A 23,754-nucleotide genomic window follows, 5' to 3' on the forward strand; every position below is an offset into this window, starting at 1 on the left:
TGTGGTGGACCTTCTGGCGGAAATGCCCATATGTAAATCTTACTTATTGATATATACAAATACACTCCCTTGAAAATATATAATTGAAATAAGCTTTACAAATAAGCCCTTACAAAAAATGGAATGAAATCTGGAATATTAATTGCTCAAAAATACGTAAATTCGTACACGAAATGAGCAGAAATGTCACCGCGAATGCGATGATGTGACACTTCCAAATTTAGAATCTCCTGTCTGGGGTAAACATATTTTTCAGTTATAATTGCACTATCTCATAATACGGTGCGTGCACTTGAATTTCCAACTATTTGAAATAGGTGCACATTTATCTTATAGTATATGTGCATATGTATTTTTAAAGCAAAGGAAGGCGAATTTATGCGAGACGGTAGCAACAGAACCCTGTAGTTCGATACCATCTAATAGTTCGATACCATCTAATGATATAACTAATTCCTAATCATTAGTACCGGTCCCAGCCCGATTACTCGCAATGTTATTTGACAAACGATTTTTACATTGCAATGACTCTACGAGAGCAATCGAGCGGTGCGACTCTGCATTACCAGTCATTGGTGAAATGACTAGTTAAAAAATTAGCCGTTAACGGCTGGTCTATGTCACAATAGATGTGTTTGTAATCCACTTAAAGGGTTATATACCTTTTGTGTGGCCGAAAAATTCGAAGACATCAAAATGACAGCGCGATTGGAGTTATAGAACCAAATTCGAAATTCTATTTCTTGAAAACTGCCTTAACGGTGAGCATGATTTCTCGAGAGCTATTTTGCCGATTGTTCTGAAAATTCCAGGTGTTGTTTATATTAACAATGACTAGTTTAATTTGGAAATAAATTAATAATTTTTTTGGTTGGATAACTAAATTTTGAGAAATCAAAAATCGACATTTTTGAAAAAGTGTACGCTATTTTCGTTTATAATTTATTTAAACAAAACCCTTCATTCACGAACGAAAGAATCCAGTGATCCCCGCTTAAGTGCCCCTATTTTTTGCGACTTGTTGTTTTTTTCTAAATTTACATATAAAATTGCCCGCTTAAGTGCCTTTCCCGCTTAAATGTCTGTAATATTTCAGCAACAAATACAAAATTGTTTGCAATTTTACCCTTTTAAGTGCCTTTTCATATTTTTGACATTTAATGCGCTGAGAATTGTCAAAAGGAAAACATATACATGTTTTGTAATGTGTTTTTTACATATTTAATGTTATTAATAGTGTGGTTTTCACGTACAGCCACAAATACGATGACTTGTTTGATGAAGTGTTTGTCAAAACTCAGCTGCTAACAGTATTATTACGCCACCAAAGCGACGATTATTATTCCACAGATCTTTCATTGTTCTGTCAAGGGTTTCTAGAGAATTGAACTCATCTCCTACTATCAATTTACAATTCTTCAACACTTTTGCCATAGCTGATTGCGTTGTTAACAGGTGTTTCATTGATTTGCATGTTTAACGGAAGCTTCAGTGCCGAATGTGCCGTTCTTCCAACTTCTAGTAGCGTTGCAGCAATTCCAGTAGATGCGAGAGCAAACGCGATGCCATTTTGAGATCGTATTTTTGTCAACATCAATGATATCAGGAACGTTTTCACAGTTCCACAACTGTTCCATCATTGATAGCCTTCATCAATTAATCATAGGCACTCTTTTAGAAAAAAGATTAAAATTAGCCAAATCGGTTCTGCTATTCTCTACTTTTAGCGAGATTAACGAACAACAAATCATTTACATACACATACATATGTATGTACATTTTTATACTCTCGCAACAAATGTTGCTAAAGAGAGTATTATAGTTTTGTTCACATAACGGTTGTTTGTAACACCCAAAACTAAACGAGTTAGATATAGGGTTATATATACCAAAGATCAGGAGTTCAAATCCGAATGTCTGTCTGTCCGTCCGTCCGTCTGTGCAAGCTGTAACTTGAGTAAAAATTAAGATATCTTAATGAAACTTGGCACACTTATTTCTTGGCACCATAGGAAGGTTGCTTTCGAAAATGAGCAAAATCGGACCACTGCCACGCCCACAAAATGGCGAAAACCGAAAACACATAAAGTGCCATAACTAAGCCATTAATAAAGCTATGGAAATAAAATTTGGTATGAAGGATCGTACTATGAAGGTGCATATTTGGATGTAATTTTGTTGGGAAAGTGGGCGTGGTCCCGCCCCCTACTAAGTTTTTTGTACATATCTCGCAAACCAATAGAGCGATATAAACCAAACTTTCTGCAGTCGTTTTTTTAGCCACTTCCTAATACAGTCCAAAAATGAAAGAAATCGGATCCCATACAAAAGTTAGGTTGAAAATTACTAAAAGTGGGTTAACTCATTAACGAAAAACGTTAGAAACACTAAATTTCACATAAGAAATGGCAGATGAAAGCTGCACTCAGATTTTTTTACAAATGGAAAATGGGCGTGGCATCGCCCACTTATGGGTCAAAAACCATATCTCAGGAACTACTCAACCGATTTAAATGAAACTTGGTTTGTAATAGTTTCCTTACATCCCAATAATATGTTGTGAAAATAGGCCAAATCGCTTCACAACCACGCCTACTTCCTATATACCAGAACTTTGAAGACAATCTGAATCGTTTACTTAACAATATATAAAGTAAGTACTAGTGAAGATATCGGTGCAGAACTTTGCACAAATACTGTGTTAATAGTGTGGCAGCCCCATTCTAAAAATCGCCGAAATCGGACCTTAGGTGTTTAAGGCCCCATATATCGAACATGAGGTCCTCGGTGCTTCTAACCTAATATTAGGGTTTCCAACTTTCAATGGACTTTATATAATATATATGACGAATATGTGGGTCAAATTGTGCATTATATAATATTAATTAAGTTAAATAAATAAATTGCGAGAGTATAAAATGTTCGGTTACACACGAACTTAGCCCTTCCTTACTTGTTTTAGAAAACGTTTGTTTGGGAAAAAGAAATGGGATAGGGTTTTCCCGGCAATTATTCGAACTTTTTAACCTTCCTCATAGACCCCCATGAACATTTCAAGACCTACATATGTAGATAAGAAAAATCCGTTCAGCCGTTCTCGAGTTTTAGCGAGACTAACGAACAGCAATTCATTTTTATACTCTCGCAACAAAAGTTGCTAAAGAGAGTATTATAGTTTTGTTCACTTAACGGTTATTTGTAAGTCCTAAAACTAAACGAGTTAGATATAGGGTTATATATACCATACCGTGATCAGGGTGACGAGTAAAGTTCAAATCCGGATGTCTGTCTGTCCGTCCGTCCGTCCGTCTGTCCGTCTGTCCGTCCGTGCAAGCTGTAGCTTGAGTAAAAATTGAGATATCTTAATGAAACTTGGAACACGTGTTCCTTAGCACCATAAGAAGGTTAAGTTCGAAAACGGGCGGAATCGGACCACTGCCACGTCCACAAAATGGCGATAACCAAAAACACATAAAGAGCTATAACTAAGCCATAAATAAAGTTATAAAAATAAAATTTGGAACATAGGATCGCATTAGGGAGGGGCATATTTGAATGTAATTTTTTTGGAAAAGTGGGCGTGACTCCGCAAACCAATAAAGCTATATAAACCAAACTTTCTGCAATCATTTCTTTTCGCCGTTTCCTTATACAGTCCAAAAAAGAAATCGGATAATAACCACGCCCACTTATGGGTCAAAAACCATATCTCAGGAACTACTCGACAGATTTCAATGAAAATCGGTATATAATATTTTATTGACACCCTGATGATATGTGTGGAAAATGGATGAAATCGGTTCACAACCACGACTACTTTCTTTATAACTCACTTTTGAATTCAATCTGAATCCTTCACTTTATAACATATACATTAGGAACCAATGATGATAGCGAAATAAAACTTTACACAAATACAGTATATGATCTGTGGCATCACTTGTGAAAAAATTGTCGAAAACGGACTATAACTTTTCAAGGCCCCAGATATCGAACATGTTGAACTCAGCGCCTAAGGTTAAATTTTAACCGAAAATATGGGTAAATCTCTCAGATATCTCAATTTAATTCAGAGGAAATTGTTTTCTTCCAGTGTGTCTCTATTCCAAAAATTATTAAAATCGGGTCACAACATCTCTTAGCTCCCATATACATAATTATAGGTTTTGCAAAAATATCATTCCCTAGCTCCCGTATAGTATTGGATATAGTGTACCTTGCTGGTGAAATTGAATGAAATCGGTTCAGGAATTACCTCAGCCATCATACACTATATAGGACGATTTTCGTTATTCTATTAAACTTTATGCCGAATTTATGGTTAAATTTGTGAGTTATCTTAATAAAATTTCTTCAATAAATTGCGAGAGTATAAAATGTTCGGTTACACCCGAACTTAGCCTTTCCTTACCTGTTATATATGTATGTATGTACATATGTATATATAGACAAGCTGACCCAGCAGACGTTATCCAGCGTAAAATTGTGTGTTTTTTGAAAAGAAAATGTAGTTGAATTTATTTTGTGTTGAAAAACATTTATTTTCGATTTTTTTTTTACATTTTTTTAATATAAAGCTTCATAAACAACATTTTCTTTATGTTCCTGTTGATTGTCATCGCAAATGCAAATCTCACTGGAAACGGAATACGTTTTAACTGAAATGCCAAATCGTTGGAGCTCAAAGGAATTCATGGAATCAAGCATTCTGTCCCCTTGTAAGTCCCTATTCAAAATTCTTGCAACTATCACATTATTCGAAAGCTGCGTCACAATCAGTCGATGATCAAATAATACGGGGCCAAGCCAGGCAAATTCAAAAAATTTTGCAATTCCACAGGATAATTCACGGTTTCGTCTTCATTTTCAACACGATCGATCGATTTGTATGAGCACAAATCTCCCAGAATTTAAATCGTCCAGTTTAAGTCAATATAGCGCAGATCTTTCATTGTTCTGTCAAGTGCTTCTAGAGACCATTTGTGAGCCATTGTGCTCGTCATCATATTATCAGTTTACAATTCTTCAACACTTTACCATAACTGATTGCTTTGAAATGTTGCAAACAGGTGTTTCATTGATTTGCATCTTTGCCGGAAGCTTCAGTGCCGAATGTGCCGTTCTTCCAATTTCTAGTAGCGTTGAACCTATATTTGTACTTGTTGTTCCAAAGTTATTTTGCCGTATGCACATGCCGCTCACATTCACGATTCAGTACATTTCTGATTTGATGATTTGTCGCTGACATATGAATTTCAATCACTTTGCCACTCATAATCAAACACAAATCTTCAATCAACCAATGCTTCATTGTAGATGTCATCGTTCAATTGCAATTGTGAATTCCCTGTTGCCACTTGCCACTTTCCGACTTTTACGATTTTTTTTATAGATAGAATTGAAAAAAACATATTTAAAAAAATAATTTAAAGAAAATTGTATAGAAAAAAGTCATTGTTTGGAATTTTCAAATTTTCCGTCTTTCCCTCAGGAAAATTATATGGCTTTTTTCTATTTTATTTCTAAACCTTCACCGATCCACAACGAACAACCTATGAAAATTTCATCAAGATTGGTCCAGCCGTTCTCGAGCGTTAGCGTGAAGCAAAAACACAAAGTAAATAAGTAATTAAGATACAATTTTTACATCTAATTTTTATACTCTCGCAACAAAGTTGCTAAAGATAGTATTATAGCTTTGTTCACATAACGGTTGTTTGTAACACCCAAAACTAAACGAGTTAGATATAGGGTTATATATACTAAAATGATCAGGGTGAAGAGTGGAGTTCAAATCCGGATGTCTGTCTGTCCGTCCGTCCGTCTGTGCAAGCTGTAACTTGAGTAAAAATAATGATGTCTTGATGAAACTTGGAACACTTGTTTCTTGACACCATTCGAAGGTGAGCAAAATCGGACCATTGCCACACCCGCAAAATGGCGAAAACCAAAAACTTATAAAGTGCCATAACTAAGTCATAAATAAAGCTATTAAAGTAAAATTTGGCACAAGGGATTGCACTAGAAAGGGGCATTTTTGGATGTAATTATTTTGGGGAACTGGGTGTCAGTGCCTAAGCAAATATTTCAGATATTTTAATTTTATTCAGAGGAAATTTTTTTCTCCTAATTGTGTGTCTCTGTTCCAAAAATTATTAAAATCGGATCAGAACTTCCCCTAGCTCCCATATACCTAATTTTGTGCGGGCTTTATTCCGCATATATCGGTTAATATCTTAGATATCTTAGCTAGGGAAAATTAGTGAAATCGGTTTAGGAATTACACCAGGCCTCATATACCATATATGATGATTTTCGTTGTTCTATTGGACTTTATGCCGAATACATGGGTCAAATTGTGTGTTATTCTAATAAAATTACATCAATAATTTTCGAGAGTATAAATTGTTCGGTAGCACCCGAACTTAGCCTTTCCTTACTTGTTGACAACTAAAATTGCGCGTACACTCAACCTATCGTAGTTATATATATATATATTTGGCGTAGGAACCGCTTTAAGCGATTATAACCGAATCCACCAGAGCGCGCCACTCATTCCTCCTTTTTGCTTTTTGGCGCCAACTGGAAACACCAAGTGAAGCCAGGTCACTTTGCACTTGGTCTTTCCACCGGAGTGGAGGTCGTCCTCTTCCGCGGCTTCCTCCAGCGGGTACTGCATCGAATACTTTCAGAGCTGGAATGTTTTCTTCCATCCGTACAACATGACCTAGCCAGCGTAGCCGCTGTCTTTTTATTCGCTGAACTATGTCAATGTCGTCGTATAAATCGTACAGCTCATCGTTCCATCGTCTGCGGTATTCGCCGTTGCCAATGTTTAGAGGACCATAAATCTTGCGCAAAACCTTTCTCTCGAAAACCCCAAGAGTCGTCTCATCGGATGTTGTCATCGTCCACGCTTCAGCGCCATACATCAGGACGGGAATAATAAGCGACTTATAGAGCTTGATTTTGGGTCGTCGAGAGAGGACTTTACTTTTCAATTGCCTACTCAGTCCAAAGTAGCACCTGTTGGCAAGAGTGATTCTGCGTTGGATTTCAAGGCTGACATTGTTGGTGTTGTTAATGCTGGTTCCCAGATAAACGAAATTATCTACAACTTCAAAGTTATGACTGTCAACAGTGACGTGGGAGCCAAGACGCGAGTGCGCTGACTGTTTGTTTGATGACAGGAGATATTTCGTCTTGTCCTCATTCACCACCAGACCCATACGCTTCGCTTCTTTATCTAGTCTGGAAAACGCAGAACAAACGGCGCGGTTGTTGCTTCCGATGATATCAATATCATCGGCATACGCCAGTCTTGTAGAAGATTGTACCCTCACTATTTAGTTCTGCAGCTCGTATTATTTTTTCCAGCAATAGATTGAAGAAGTCGCACGATAGTGAGTCACCCTGTCTGAAGCCTCGTTTGGTATCGAACGGCTCGGAGAGGTCCTTCCCGATCCTGACGGAGCTTTTGGTGTTGCTCAACGTCAGCTTACATAGCCGTATTAGTTTTGCAGGGATACCAAATTCAGACATCGCGGCATAAAGGCAGCTCCTTTTCGTGCTATCGAAGGCAGCTTTAAAATCGATAAAAAGATGGTGAGTATCGATTCTTCTCTCTCGGGTCTTTTCCAAGATTTGGCGCATGGTGAATATCTGGTCCATTGTGGATTTTCCAGGTCTAAAGCCACACTGATAAGGTCCAATCAGTTCGTTGACGGTGGGCTTTAGTCTTTCACACAATACGCTCGACAAAACCTTATATGCGATATTGAGGAGACTTATACCACGGTAGTTGACGCAGATTGTGGGGTCTCCCTTCTTATGGATTGGGCAGAGCACACTAAGATTCCAATCGTCAGGCATGCTTTCTTCCGACCATATTCTACAAAGAAGCTGATGCATGCACCTTATCAGTTCTACGCCGCCGTATTTGAATAGCTCGGCCGGTAATCCATCGGCCCCCGCCGCTTTGTTGTTCTTCAAGCGGGTAATTGCTATTCGAATTTCTTCATGGTCGGGTAATGGAACATCTATTCCATCGTCATCGATTGGGGAATCGGGTTCGCCATCTCCTGTTGTTGTACTTTCACTGCCATTGAGCAGGTCGGAGAAGTGTTCCCTCCATAACCCCAGTGTGCTCTGGACATCCATTACCAGATTACCTTCTCGGTACCTACATGATAATGCTCCGGTCTTGAAACCTTCTGTTAATCGCCTCATCTTTTCATAAAATTTTCGAGCATTACCCATGTCGGCCAGCTTTTCAAGCTTTTCATACTCACGCATTTCGGCCTCTTTCTTTTTACGTCTGCAAATGCGTCTCGCTTCCCTCTTCAGTTCTCGATATCTATCCCATCCCGCACGTGTTGTGGTCGTTTGCAACGTTGCGAGGTAGGCAGTCTGTTTTCTCTCCGCTGCGAGACGGCACTCCTCATCGTACCAGCTTGTTTTTTGTCGTTGCCGAAAACCAATTGTTTCGGCTGCAGCGGTACGCAGTGAGTTTGAGATGCCGTTCCACAGTTCCCTTATACCGAGATGCTGATGAGTGCTCTCAGAGAGCAGGAGTGCAAGTCGAGTAGAGTATTTCGTGGCTGTCTGTTGCGATTGCAGCTTTTCGACGTCGAACCTTCCTTGTGTTTGTTGACGGGCGTTCTTTGCTGCACAGAGGCCGTCTTCACAACGTGATCCATTTGATTGCGCGTGTTTCGATCAGGGGACAGCCACGTTGCTTGATGATTTTTTTTATGCTGGAATCTGGTACTACAGACAATACATATTTCGGGCCCCAGCGAAGTCGATCAGCCTCAGGCCGTTTGGCGATGTTTCGTCATGGAGGGTGAATTTTCCGACTGTTGTGCCAAAGACACCTTCTTTACCCACCCTGGCGTTAAAATCGCCAAGCACGATTTTGACATCGTGGCGGGGGCAGCGCTCATAGGTGCGTTCTAGGCGCTCATAGAAAGCATCTTTGGTCACATCGTCCTTCTCTTCCGTTGGGGCGTGGGCGCAAATCAGCGATATGTTGAAGAACCTCGCTTTGATACGGATTGTGGCAAGACGTTCATCCACCGGGGTGAATGCCACCTTCTTCCGTCCTTGTCCCGTCCATCGCACTTCTTGGACGGCGGTGATGTCAGCCTTTAGTTGTATGAGGACATCAACCAGCTGGGCAGAGGCACCTTCCCAATTAAGAGTCCGGACATTCCAGGTGCGTGCCCTCAAATCATGATCCTTAGTACGTTTGCAGGGGTCGTCATCAAAAGGGGGGTTTCTCATCCGAGGCTCGGTGTTTGTTTTCATTGGGGAGTTACTTTTGGGTAATGTTCGAACAAAAAAAAAATTCGCGATGAGTTCATCTTTCGTTGAAGTGAATTGACCAATGGCAGATGGAATTGATATCAAACCATTGGAAGTATCAACCGGAATTTGCCTATTTCCGATTCTTAACAAGTCTTCTGCGGTGCTGTACTGTTGCAGGTACAATCACGCCCAACAGGCAGGAGAAACATAATCGAAGTAGCTTAGCTTTCCTCCATCTCTCTTGAACTCTTAACGACTTAAATGTTCCGCAATGTAGGACATGTAGTGTCCACCACGGCGTGTAATTTCACGAGTATTAGCGGCGGCGGCTTGAAGGAGGACACGTCGCTTGTGTTCATTTGGGCGACTGTCTTGTACTGTACATATCAGATCTGCCACTCCACTAACCCACGTACTAAAACCTCTAATTGTCGGATACGGCTGTATCGTCGATGAGGTTCTGGCCCATTCGAGTTTCTTGCTCATGGGTAATTTCCCCACAAGCTCCTCCATCAACGTTGGATTACAAAGATGATGCTGACCATTTATGGTTTGCAGAAACACGGCTAAATTCATCACTTTGACGGAAAACGGAATTATTTTGTCGACACAAAGATTCCGATATGTAGGGCATCTCACGTACTTGGCGTAACTGACTTCTGATCAGCAATTCTGGGCGTCCGAATCGAAATCTCAGCATGTCCTTAATGGCAGGGATGAATTACAAGTGAGTGCACTGACTCTCTGGCCTCACCTTGCAAGCACCTCTGGAGACGTTGGTTATTCTCGATATTCGTATAGTTGTATGTTGCAGTTGATGTTCGAAGGCGGCGGCAAACATAGGCCAGTCTTCTACACATCCATCCAAGTTCGACAAATCTTGAATTTTCCTCGGCAACGAAAGAAAATATGAACTGTCTGGCATATGGTTGACAGTTTTCTGCGGCGGTGATGAAATTGAAGGTGTAGTTCCTAACGAAGAGGCTGTAGCGGTCAAAGTCGGTAAATTAGTCCTCTATTGAAGACATTGGCTATACGTATGCGTTGACGTAAATGCGGTTAATATGGTGGCGGCAAACAAATAACTAAATAATCTTAATGACAAATATTTCTTCGACTAAGATGTCGGTTACAAATTAATGGGATATCTTCCCTTTTGGCAATAAATATATATATATATGAAACAATATAACTTGGTTATAATCGTTATATACGTGTTACAGAGATGGCGTCCCGTTTGACGGCGTAGAAGCGTTTTTACGTTGTGTCACAATGGCGGCACGTGGTCAAGTAATCCACAACGAGCCTCTGGTACAAAGATGGTAGGACTTTGCTTGTAAATTGTATACTCCAATTGGCACAGGAGTTACGGCAATGTATTCGGCATTTGTATTCAAGACGGCGGCAACAATTGAATGCGATATAAAGATGTGTGAAAGAAGTTATTTCATAGCAACGGCAAATGCAGATCGGCTCTTTACATTTAAGATGACGGCAACAATTGACTGCAATAGATTCCGAAATAAGTTATTTCACTAACATCGCAAGTAAAGATGACTCTTTGCGTTCAAGATGGTGGCAGCATTGAATGCAAAGGAATTCGAATTAAAGTTATTTCGCTTACATCAGCGAAGTAAAGATCGGCCTTTTACATTCAAGACGGCGGCAACAATTGAATGTAACAGATTGCGAAATAAAGATGTCTCGATTCCCTGTCTGGCGAGTTTAATTAGATTTACGATAGATCATAAAAGAGATTTATTTCTAAAAAGAAGTAATTATAATACAAACTTAGATATAATTTAGCCAACTTACCGCAGCGTCTCAGCCATCCTCTTCGGTTGTTCCCAAGTTATTCTGTCGTATGCACGCTCACATTCCAATTTACGATTCGGTACATTTCTGATTGGACGATTTGGCGCTGGCATATGAATTTCAGTCAATAGTTTGCCACTCATAATCAAAAACAAATCTTCAGTCAACACCAATGTTTCATTTTAGTCATGTCATCGTTCATTTGCAACTCTGAATACTCTGTTGTCTCTTGCCACTTTCTGAATTTATCGAATTATTTTATTTTTTATTCTTTGATAGATAGATAGAAAAAAAAATCTATATGGAAACAAGTAAGGAAGGGCTAAGTTCGGTTGTGACCGAACATTTTATACTCTCGCAATTTATTTATTTAATATTATATAATAGACAATTTGACCCACATATTCGTCATATATATGGTGTAAAGTCCATTGAAAGAAAGAAAGGAAACCCTAATATTAGGTTAAAAGCACCGAGGTCCTCATGTTCGATATATAGGGCCTTGAAAACCTATGGTCCGATTTTATAAAGGAGCTACCACACTATAAATGCAGTATTTACGCAAAGTTCTGTTCCGATATCTTCACTAGTGCTTACTTTACATATTGGAAAGTAAACTATTCAGGTCGACATCAAAGTTCTAGTATATAGGAAGTAGGCGTGGTTGTAAACCGAATTGGCCTATTTTCACAACATATCATTGGGATTTAAGGAAAATATTACAAACCAAATTTCATTGATATTGGTCGAGTAGTTTCGGAGATATGGTTTTTGACCCATAAGTGGGCGGAGCCACACCCACTTAACATTTTACATACTTCTGCCCTTTATTTATAATGAAATTTAAGGTTTCTGGTGTTTTCCCTTACTGAATTAAAGCATTTTTAGTCGTTTTCAACATAACCTTTGTATGGGAGGTGGGCGTGGTTTTGGACTATATAAGGAAATGCCTGAAAAAAGGTAGTTTAGGAGATGATGATCACTTTAGTATATATAACCCTATATCTAACTCGTTTAGTTTTGGGTGTTACAAACAACCGTTATTTGAACAAAACTATAATACTCTCTGTAGCAACTTGGTTGCGAGAGTATAAAAAGTCTCGTTTTGGAATTTTACAATTTTATTAATTCAAATCAAATACAATTATCAAATTATTTCAATAAAACTTCAATAAATTTCTTAACAAAGCAACAATGACAACCTTCAAAATATCAAAAAAAAAGTAATCTCACACCCAACACTTTGACTGGCACTGTTTTTTACCACATATATAATAAATTTTGGATACAAAAAAAAATTTAGTTAGGGCGAGTAATTATCAATTATATTTCCTTTAATTCATTTAATTATCTCTCATATTTACTTAATGGTACTATTTGGCTACGTTCGCGATCACTTAAAGCCGTGGGCCTCCCTGTTCGTTTTTCGCTTTGCAAAGATGCAGTACCTCTAAAAGGTTGAATAATACTCCGTATGGTATATCGGCTTCTGTCCATCATTTCACCAATCTCAGCGTACGATTTACCCTGATTATGCAATTATAATATTATTTTCCGCTGAGATTCGATGGTTGCACATTTTTTGCTGCCCATTTTAATAAATGTAAAGCAAATTTTAACTATAAAATAAAGGCGCACTGATTTTTGAAGTTTGATTTTTTACAACAACACATGTGTTTATGTCTACATAACGGTACTTTAAAAAAGAGTTACCATAATTAAAAAAAATTAAACGAAATAGCATAATTTTATGGTACTTTTTCTGTTTTATAACTACCATTATGTAAATATTAGGGGTAATTAAATGAATTAAAGGAAATATAATAGATAATCCGAACTAAGGATTTTTTGGTATTCAAAACTTATTTTATAAGTGGTAAAAAATAGTGCTAAAGTCAAGGTATCTTGCTGTGCCAATAATTTTGTTCGTCACAGCATTTATGGGAAAAACGAAAAGGCTGTTCTTAGAGTTTTCCCAGCAATTATTCTAACTTTTCTCACCTTTCAAACCTTCCCTAGATCTCCACAAACATTTCAGGACTAAAATTATCCAAATCGGCTCAGCCGTTATCGAGTTTTAGGGAGACTAACGAACTGCAATATGTATATAGATAAATGAAGAACCGCTCCGCCGATTTTGTTCAAACTTCACATAAACCGTCTACTCAATAGTCCGAACAGAGCCGAAACATTGATTTGAATCGGTGAAACCGTTCTTAAGTTATACAATTACAACGAAAAATGCCTTTGCCTTTTATTATTATATATCAGATTTAACTGAAATATTTCTATTATGATAATGATAATAAATTCAATGATTAACCTCCTCCCGCCCAACCGACGCGAGGCATGAAAGGCATGAGTTTTTTTAGTGTCGAACAGCACAAATATTCAAGAGCTAAGATTTAGAATTACGTAAAATAATATTATTAAGATAAGAATAGTTTTTAATGCTAGAGAGTGATCCAGATAGAGCAAATGTGCTGGAATGAGAATTAAAATCCTGACATATACGGCGGAATGGTTCGCTTAACTCAAAGATTTAAAAAATAGAAGATTTAAAAAATAAAAAAATTTTAATAAACAAAAGTAATGTACTACAAAGTAAACCATTCATTAGTTTTATCAGGAATATTATGTCAAGTATTTTTCTACGCCTAGTTAGTGTAAATAGATTTATCAGTCGTTCATTTATCGATGGTTTAATATATGTATTTTGAAATTGCAGCAGCAGAGCGCAAGATTTCTTGGGCCAGGTGCGAGAGAAAAAAGTCCAACCCCACCTGTAGCACATCAAGGGAGCACTCATTGCGGCAGTGCTGCAGGTGTAAATAACAATCGTCTACTTTATCGATCCTGCTCTTCCTGTCCAGAACTTTGTGACCACAATACAAAGCCTTATAGCTCGACGTTTAATGAGCCATTTAAAAGGTTTATACTCATACAAAAATAGTTCTCAATTAAGTATATATATTTTTTACCATTTTTCCGTTAGCTATGAGGTCGCTGACCGCACACTATTTAGCGAAACTGCACTAAAATACGTACTAAGTCGAGCGCGGCCTGACTGCTTGGAAGTGAATGAGGAAACTACCTCGAGAATATCCTTTAAAACGGAGCCATTCGGCCCACCAAGTAGCCCGGACTCCACAAATGAAACACCAAATCTGCCTCGAAACCTAGAAGATTGCGCTGGTTGCGGTCGATTCATACAGGTAATACCACTGAACGTTCCATATATACGCTAGTACAATTTTTTAGATAAAAGCAGCAAATTATGTATATCAAAGACGTACAAATGTTTTTGCTCGATGCAGTTGTACTGTTGTTGTAATAAAAAAGTGCGAGTGTGATTCCTACATTAAATACATACATATACTATGTATATTTACTGTAAATGTAAAATCGAAAGATTATTAAATACGCAAGTGTCTTTAAACTTCCAAAATTCTTCATTGCAGGATCGTTTCTACCTCTCTGCAGTTGATAAACGATGGCATATCAATTGTTTACAATGTCATGCTTGCCGACTACCGTTAGACCGAGAATCGTCCTGTTATTCGCGAGATGGAAACATTTACTGCAAGAATGACTATTATAGGTAAATGTATTAACAAGCCAAAATTAATATGAAAATTCGCCTTCCCCGGTTTAGTGCCTCAAAAGTGTTACATCGTTAGCAGTGGCACTTAAGCGGGGATTAATGTATTCTTAGATTAGATTAGATTATATAGTGAGGATTGCACCGCGACCTAAGGTCTATTGTGCCCTCTCCAGTTATCACAGCACCCCCTCGAAGGATGATAATGCCTGGAAAGCTGCTTGGCTATCGCTGATAATGGCTATGCGCTCATTATGGTAGCCCCTGTCCAATATTACCTCTGCACACTTGGTAATGGCATAGACTTCAGCTTGGAAGATGCTGGGGAATTGGCACATGGATAAAGACAGCTTCAGGCGTGGCCCCGTTATTCCGGCGCCTATACCAACTGCTGTCTTTGATCCGTCTGTGTACCATTGTTGTGTGCTTCTGTCCGAGTCCACCTCGAAGGATGATAATGCCTGGAGAGCTGCTTGGCTATCGCTGATAATGGCTATGCGCTCATTATGGTAGCCCCTGACCAATATTACCTCTGCACACTTGGTAATGGCATAGACTTCAGCTTGGAAGATGCTGGGGAATTGGCACATGGATAAAGACAGCTTCAGGCGTGGCCCCGTTATTCCGGCGCCTATACCAACTGCTGTCTTTGATCCGTCTGTGTACCATTGTTGTGTGCTTCTGCGTATGAGTTCATTGAGAGTTGAGTCCTCCCATTCCCTTTTATTGGACATAACTGTTTTAAATCGTCTCACAAGATGAACCCTTTTGATGATATCGTCCCTCGGGAGGAGAGTCGTTGGAAGCTTCCTTCCGATGATATCAAATTGCCGGGCGCTTAACGTCCTGCTGTTTCCTAAACCTGGCCTTGTTAGGGCCAGTAAGGTCTTATTAGCCATAGTGCCAACCAGGGCAATTCGGAGAATTTGAATAATTTCTGTAATATTTTCAATATTTCGACTCGAAAAGAGATATGAAAATAAAGCTCACATTTATTATAATTATTTTGCGAATGGAAAATAAAAAATTATTAAACACTTGCGACTCGGTACGTACCAACTTTATTGACAACACTTCACCCTGAAATATCAAATTTTTAAATAACAGTAAAGTTTTGTATATACATAACATATGTACATGCATATAAATTAAATTCTTTCTCGATTCGAATTCTTTTCAGTATATGTATTGATTGTAATATGCGCTTCTGAACTAAGGCAAGCAAATATTCCCGATGCAATTTTGCAAACCTGTGCATTTGTTCTTTTTGCCACTTTCTTGATGATTTGCTGATAAACAGTGGAACTGCATGCCAACACAGAGTCTATGAAATTGTTCTCAAACACGCGAAATAAATTTCTATGCCAAAAGTATGAACTCATTCACAAGCAGTGCAAGCGCAGCTTTCAACAGCGCCCAGTCGTACATACTCGTATGTATGTACATATGTATGGTCATATACATATGTAAATACCCGTACACTCTGTACTGAGTAGAAATGTTGCTTACATTTGTTTCGGCAGCGGTGCGCCAAGCAGAGCGCAACGAAGACATTAATTTGCTCGGCAACTGATGCGTGTGCAATCTGTCAAGCGCTCTGTCCCACCTACCGCTTGCCACCGTCTTACTTTCACAAGTTCATCGGCACAGCCGCTTTGTGACCGGTGCTAACAGCCTGGCTTTGAAGGGCCAAACAGTTCCTACTTTTCCACGAATGGCAATAATAATTTACACAAAGCACGCGAAATTGGCGCACAGGCAACTAATCTCTTATTATTAGTTAATACTAAATATGATATCAGGAAGTAACATGAAACGCATTCTCTTAAATATAATTTCATATAGATACCTGTTTCGCTATGAGCCTATAGATTTGTATTTGATATTTTCGGATAGACTCCCATTATGAAGAATCGAGCATACATCAAATGCCTCTTACTTATACAATATAATGCCTACGAATGTATGTAAGTAGGTCTAGTTGTAGCTGTAGTTGGCTCATGCTACATATGTACATACATATGTAGGAACATATTTCGGATCCCATGTTTCACAACGCTCAATCAAAAACATAGGCGTATCACCCTCGCTACGGATTGATGGACTTAGCGGCAACGTAAATCAAAATGTTTATTATTCAAATGCTTGTGTTTCTTCAATGGAGTAATAAATTTGGCAAGTCATGCTCATCACTCGTATTTCCTCCTAAATGATTCTCGTGACATTTATTACCGCTCTATAATTCAAAAATACCCAACTGTGAACAGCGATAATTCCAAAAGCATTCATACTTACCATACAGATACATACAAGCATATACATACACACACATATCTTTATTTATACGTATGCCTACTTACTATTCCTAAACACAACATGAGAGTATAAACATGTGAATATACACACATAAATATCACTTTGGGGCATGTGCCATGATCTGGTCTGATCTGCACCATTTCGCTTCGCTCCACTTGGTGCAACAGCGCAAGTGCGTGTTTTATATTATCAATCAAGTGGGCGCTGATTTTCGTACACATAGTATGTATGTATGTACCCTGCAGTAAAGCACCACGTTCGTAAGGAAACGTACTAGTTGACGTCTAGAACTTCTTAAATGAAATTATGCTTATCAGAAAAGCTTCTTACATATGTATATACACATAGGTATATATAGCTGACGGTAACATTTGTCAATTCGCAATATTTAATTTCTCTTTGTTTATTATATTTTTGTTCAGAAAAAGTGAATGTTTAACGATGTTATTTTTATCTTTTTGGCGACTTTTGTTATTTTGATCTTTTAGAATTAATTTATTGGCACATTTATACTGCAGATCTGAACATAGGGCATCAACATGCGAAATGTCACCGTGGTTTCTATAGAGACAGTTGGGTGACTAGTCTGGCTTGTGGTTCATAATAGTTATGAAGTAGAATACAAATATTTTAGTTAACTTCGGGGTATTAACTTTTGTATACACGCATATAAATTTATTTTAACTCTGATCATGAGTATATATATCGTACAAATTTGTATATACGAACTCAGATACCTTTCATATAATATATCCTGTAATATTTTGGCACACAGGTGTGTTTACGTACACCTTAAACAATAACAGTCGTTCGAAATCGTCACAAACGTTATTTAACTATCTAACACTTATTGTTATTGTAATTATATTTTCTTTTGTAGAGCAAACTCTTTTTACCAAATCATTAATGAATGATTACAATGATTCTTTACTATATTTTATTTTATATTCTAAGTATAATATTAAAGCAAACCTGACACACACAAAAATAACTATATTATGGACAGATTTCATTCATATATAACGCTAAGTCACATTGCGGCCAAAAAACGATTTCCTTAATTTCACTAACATATACATAAGTTCATATATTGACATTTATATACGATATAAAGTCAACCAGAAACTAGCAAACTGCTTTATGATTTACATACAGAGGTAGTCAAAATTATTCACACATCGGACGTTTTTTTTAAGTTTCACACAAAAAGCAATCGCTTGTTGTTGTTGTTGTCGCAGGGTAACAAAGTGCTATGTTGTTGTAAACCTTGATCTATTCTTGAGCGAATGAAGTCAGTTTGGCTAGAATAGCTAGAAATATGGCGGAGAAATATGCAAATGCACTGAAGACTCGCAGTAGTCAAAAGTATTTACACACAACTTGAACTCTATTATCCTGTTCTTATTTAATGATAACTTTAAAATTTTAATGTTCAGTATAAGTTCCTATTCTAAGGCGATAAATTCATAATTGGTTACCATTGGCATCAATAACAGCCTGCTTTATGGTCCGAATTGATTCAACACAATTGTGCGCTAAGTTAACAGTTAATTTCGACCAAATGTCGGTAATTTCGGCGTTTTCCTTTATTATATCAATTATTTAATGAAAGACCAAACATTTTGACTAAAGTTTTGATCAGGGCTTGCGAAGGTCAACTTGATTTGCTTCATTTAAAACTTTTGTAGGTAAATATCCTTCATGAAATGGAGCATTGTCCTGTTGTAAAATGTAGTCAATAGTTGGAAAAGGCCGACTAACCACTACAATGGCATGGTCATGTGAATTTTGATATAACCGGATGATGTAGGGTCCCTAAATTAGTAGCAAATCTCCAAAAGTTAAGTAAGGAAAACTTCCCCAAAAATCAACACCTCCGACTCTGTTTAGCGCCTAAACTGCATATTTCTTATTTTCACGTGGTAAATGCAGGATCTACTTTAAGGCAAATGACTGGCATATCGTTTTTTTATTTTCGGAAATATTGACCAAATTGACCAATTTTTGCCAAACGTCAGGTATTTATGTTAACTTCTTTAATGTCCTGAGCAGTGTAGCATCATTTACTGTTCGTGCAATATGCTGATTCGAAGCTGCTGCAATATTAACAGGACTAATTGTGGGATTTTGTATGACAGTTCCTACTAATCTTCTGCATTCTCTTTGAGTTATCACAAGTTTCCGCTTCGTCCGATAATTCCTTTGTTTTCTGCATTTTATTTACCATTTTTTATATTTTAAGGCTAAGTTAGGCTGTTATGAATGCAATAGAATTCAATTACTACTCTTGCTTAAACCAAATCCAAGGATAAAAGCTAAATCGCCGTGTGTAAATACTTTTGACTACTGCCAGTCTTCAGTTCATTTTCGTATTTCTCCGCCATATTTCTAGCTATTCTAGCCAAACTGACTTCATTCGCTCAGGAATAGATCAAGGTTTATAACAACATAGCATTTTGTTACCCTGCGACAACAACAACAAGCGAATGCTTTTTGTGTGAAACTTAAAAAACGTCCGATGTGTAAATAATTTTGGGGCTGCAACCCGTACATACTGCGCGTGATGTACACCACGATTATCAGGTCCATAACCTCTTATGGAGCGGTGGCTTGGGTATCTAGGATCTCCCTGTCAACAGCAGATACACCGTTGACAAAACTGTGTATGCATCACTGGTGGTATGCGAACGTGTCCGACCGCAGCAATGGAGGCAATCCTAAACCTAAACCCACTCGACATAATGGTTGGCTCTACCGCAAACTGTACTTTACTGACCCTGACGAGACTAGGACCAGGTAGCAGCAAGATGGTAAACGCCCGACAATTCTGGATCATAGGGAGAAAACTTCCAATGGCTCTCCTTCCAAGGGACGACATTACCAAAAAGGTGCACTTTGAAAGAAGATTCAAGATAGCGTTGAATAATAAAAGGGATTGGGAAGATTCCTAGGTGCCGGGCTCACGTGACCACGTATGCCCATGGAACATTTTCCCAGTATCTTTCAATTTGAGATCTATGCTATTGACAAATGTGTTGAAGTAATAATGGACAGGAACTATAACTCCGCCTTCGCAGATTCGGTGATTTGGAAGTGGAAACACCTGACATTTACTCCTGGAATGTCACGCGATTGCGGGATTAAGGAGTCAGGCAATGGGGTCTCTATATCCCAAAGGGAAAGTATCGCGACCACCACCTCTAAGTTTTCTTAGAGCTTCATTTGGGACTAAGGTAATTCGTAGACCGATTTCACAAATGTTGGTATTATGTCCAAGATTATACGTTCACTTAATTTTTCTAAGATATCGTACATATTGTCGAATTCCCGTATAAAGTCAACAAGAAGTTTCGAAATATGTTTCTTAGGTAAATGAGAAAAAGGGGAGGTAATGACTGTTTACACAATTTTGTACCAGTAGACATTATAAACACGAAAATACGCGCTCTGTATATCTCAGAGATTTACCTATATTTATACCCTGAACAGGGTATATTAAGTTTGTCACGAAGTTTGAAACACCCAGAAGGAACCGTCGGAGGCCCTATAAAGTATATATATAAATGATCAGTATGTTGAACTGAGTCGATTTAGCCATGTCCGTCTGTCTGTCCGTAGGTCCGTCTGTCTGTCTGTATATATACGAACTAGTTCTTCAGTTTTTAAGATATAGTTTTGAAATTTTGCAGATATTATTTTCTCTTCAAGAAGCTGCTCATTTGTCGGAACTGCCGATATCGGACCACTATATCATATAGCTGCCATACAAACTGAACGATCGGAATCAAGGGCTTGTATGGAAAACTTCCACATTTTACTACATATCTTCACGAAATTTGGTGCGAATTATTGCTCATAGAAAAAATTTAATCTCCGAAAATTTGTTCAGATCGGTTCACTATAGCATATAGCTGTCATACAAACTGAACGACTGGAATCAAGGGCTTGTATGGAAAACTTCCGCATTTTACTACATATCTTCACGAAATTTGGTGTGAGTTATTGTTCATAAAGATAATTTAATCTCCGAAAAAATTGTTCAGATCGGTTCACTATAGCATATAGCTGTCATACAAACCGAACGATTGGAATCAATGGCTTGTATGGAAAATTTTCGCATTTGACGTGGTATCTTCACGAAATTTGACATGGATTACTGCTTAAGGTAATAATATAATCTCCGAAGAAATTGTTCAGATCGGTTAACTATATAACCTTAATGTTTCTAGCAAACAACCCGGCTAAAAAGAATTAGTAAAATGTTTTCTTTTTTTTACTTACTTTTTCGTACGTCTTTAGATTTGTTTAAACACACTTTAGATTTGTTTACTAAAAGAAATGCACCTGTGAAGGGTATATTAGCTTCGGTACAGTCGAAGTTCACGTTTTTTCTTGTTTAGATCATATATAAGCACTAAGCTACTAATTTTTGATATCTGGTTGATATAGATTTAGTAGTTTGTATAAATATGTACAATTAACCTATTAGCTAATGGGGCCACCCCAATTTGAATGTTTTTGTATCACAGTTCCATTATGGACCGAATTTTATATCCTAATTTATAGTATGTACTTCATTGCTTTTCAAGGCATTGATCCGGCTTCAGTCAACTGCAATACCCACTTTCTCAAAGTGGCAAGGAACACAAGACATGTAAGGATAGGGTTTCACGATTAACGATTATTTGTGACCAAAAATATCAAAAATAAACATCAGCGGAAAGTATAGCCTCATATAATCGATATAACTAGGCATATTCCGTTATATTTTTTGGTAAAAAATCACCATCCCCTTGAAAAAATTGTTTTTCTTTCAGTGTATTAAATAAAGATGCATTAGGTTACAGTCATATACATATATATATATATATATATATATATATTTATATACATATATATACATATGTTTTCTATATATTTATATACATATGTATTCTTTGCTTCCATAAACAACCTTTCCAGCGTAATATAAATGGTAAAGCATAGTTATGAAGTAAATTCAAGGGAATGCATTGAAAAGCAGCACGCCGGTCCAGTGGCTAGTATTTACCTACACCCATTACTTTTTTATCTGTTTCTTGGTTGCATTTTTTCAGTTGTTTTGATGAAATAATCATAAAATATATTCACAACCCCCCAACTGTTCGTGTACTCTGTGCATAGCATATGTATCAGTTAAATGCATACTTTGTTTGTTTGTATGTATGTAGAGCAAGAGACCAGCATGTATGAGTACGATGTGCCCAGCTATCAAGATCAATTTCATTACCTTACGTTCTGAACAGTAATAAAAAATTTTAAAACATGGTTATAACTTTTATTTGAAAATAATACATTATCATATTCTGACTTATATGACTCTGTTATGCGCAAAGTGTAGAACTGAAGAACATTCCCTTCCCAATTGATCAAGTGTATGTGATAAATAAATGGTCAATGATTATGAGCGCCTTCGTATTTTGCATTTGAACATAGTTACTACATATATGTTATAAACCAAAAACATTTCAACCTCTAATTTTAGCTACGATCTTGAAAATGTTATTCCGAGCAAGATTACTTTTAAAAGAATTACATCTATTCTGATGAATAAATAAAAATTTTGTGATTTGTGCAATTAAATTCTTCAGAAAATAAGTTTCTAAAGTGATAAATATTCTGTCTCTCAAATTGTTAATATGTTTAATTGATATTATCAAGAGAATGTAAATTTGATAATAAGCACACTATTGTACGCATCTTGTGAAAATTTGAGAAATCCATTTCTCTATATTAAAAAGAGAGACTTCTATTTAAGGTGATCACTTTCATCATAATTTTTGTGCATTAAAAAAAATTCTTTGCACTTTTCACACGGTTAATACTTAAGTAGATAAATATGTAACTACTTATGTACGCTGAAATGTGAAATTTAAAACAATCATTGTACATGATGGTTATATGTATAAATGTATACAATATGAATTAAACTTATGACTTATCTAGAAAGAGCTCTTTTGCCTGTGGATGTAAAGTTTACCCAACCATGGCCATTTAATATTAAAAGTAACAAAAATTCTTGGCTGGAATGAGCATTAATATTAACCAAACGGTTTTAAATGTATTACGACAGTACATACGTATATTCAAATTTAATTGTTTCCTCTTTGGGCTGAGCGTTGATTCTCAGGGCAACCACAAGCGCTTTATTGAAGAGCCCATTAATTTTTGTGCATTCATAAATTATAAAACGAGTATATTATGTAAACAAGGTATTCAAGCGCTACTGTTTGCTTGATGTCCAAATAAGGTGGCACACTTGATTTATTTACGAACAAACTAAATTTTGGATGCGTACAAAATCGGTAATTGGGTGCAGAATGTTCCCATCTAAAGAGAAATACAAACATACATATAACAGAGTAACTTTACAAAGCCTCTTGTTATAGGCAATTCTGCAATTGACATATTAGCCAAAGAAGAGCGTGCCCATACAAATAAAATATGATGTCTAGAAATATAAACATATCCTCCTGCATTATATTTGATCAGTTAATGAAACTAATCATATACCACTGAAAAACTAGAATGAACCACAAAACCAATTAGTCAATCGCCGCATATTTAACATATTTCTATACAAACAACACGTATTTTTAGTCATCGTTGCTCCACTAATATAAAATTGTCATCTGAACATTAAATACCATTTCAATAGCAATAAATGTCTGGTT

At 37.2% G+C, this 23,754-nt stretch overlaps 1 protein-coding gene across 10 annotated transcripts in view; it reads left to right on the forward strand.

Moving 5' to 3' along the window:
• The window catches only part of LOC105218986 (protein apterous), a 75,176-nt gene that overhangs the window by 37,175 nt on the left and 14,247 nt on the right, over positions 1-23,754 (forward strand). For 8 of the 10 annotated variants that reach the window (XM_054235145.1, XM_054235144.1, XM_054235146.1 and 5 more), the window contains 3 exons: positions 13,853-14,055; positions 14,120-14,339; positions 14,586-14,725. In XM_054235145.1, coding sequence (XP_054091120.1) covers positions 13,853-14,055; positions 14,120-14,339; positions 14,586-14,725 — 563 coding nt within the window. The remainder of the gene's footprint in view (positions 1-13,852; positions 14,056-14,119; positions 14,340-14,585; positions 14,726-23,754) is intronic. The other 2 variants (XM_054235148.1, XM_054235150.1) reach the window with 1 other exon arrangement.

The sequence above is a fragment of the Zeugodacus cucurbitae genome, chromosome 6 (genome assembly GCF_028554725.1).
Source record: "Zeugodacus cucurbitae isolate PBARC_wt_2022May chromosome 6, idZeuCucr1.2, whole genome shotgun sequence".
NCBI lineage: Eukaryota > Metazoa > Arthropoda > Insecta > Diptera > Tephritidae > Zeugodacus > Zeugodacus cucurbitae.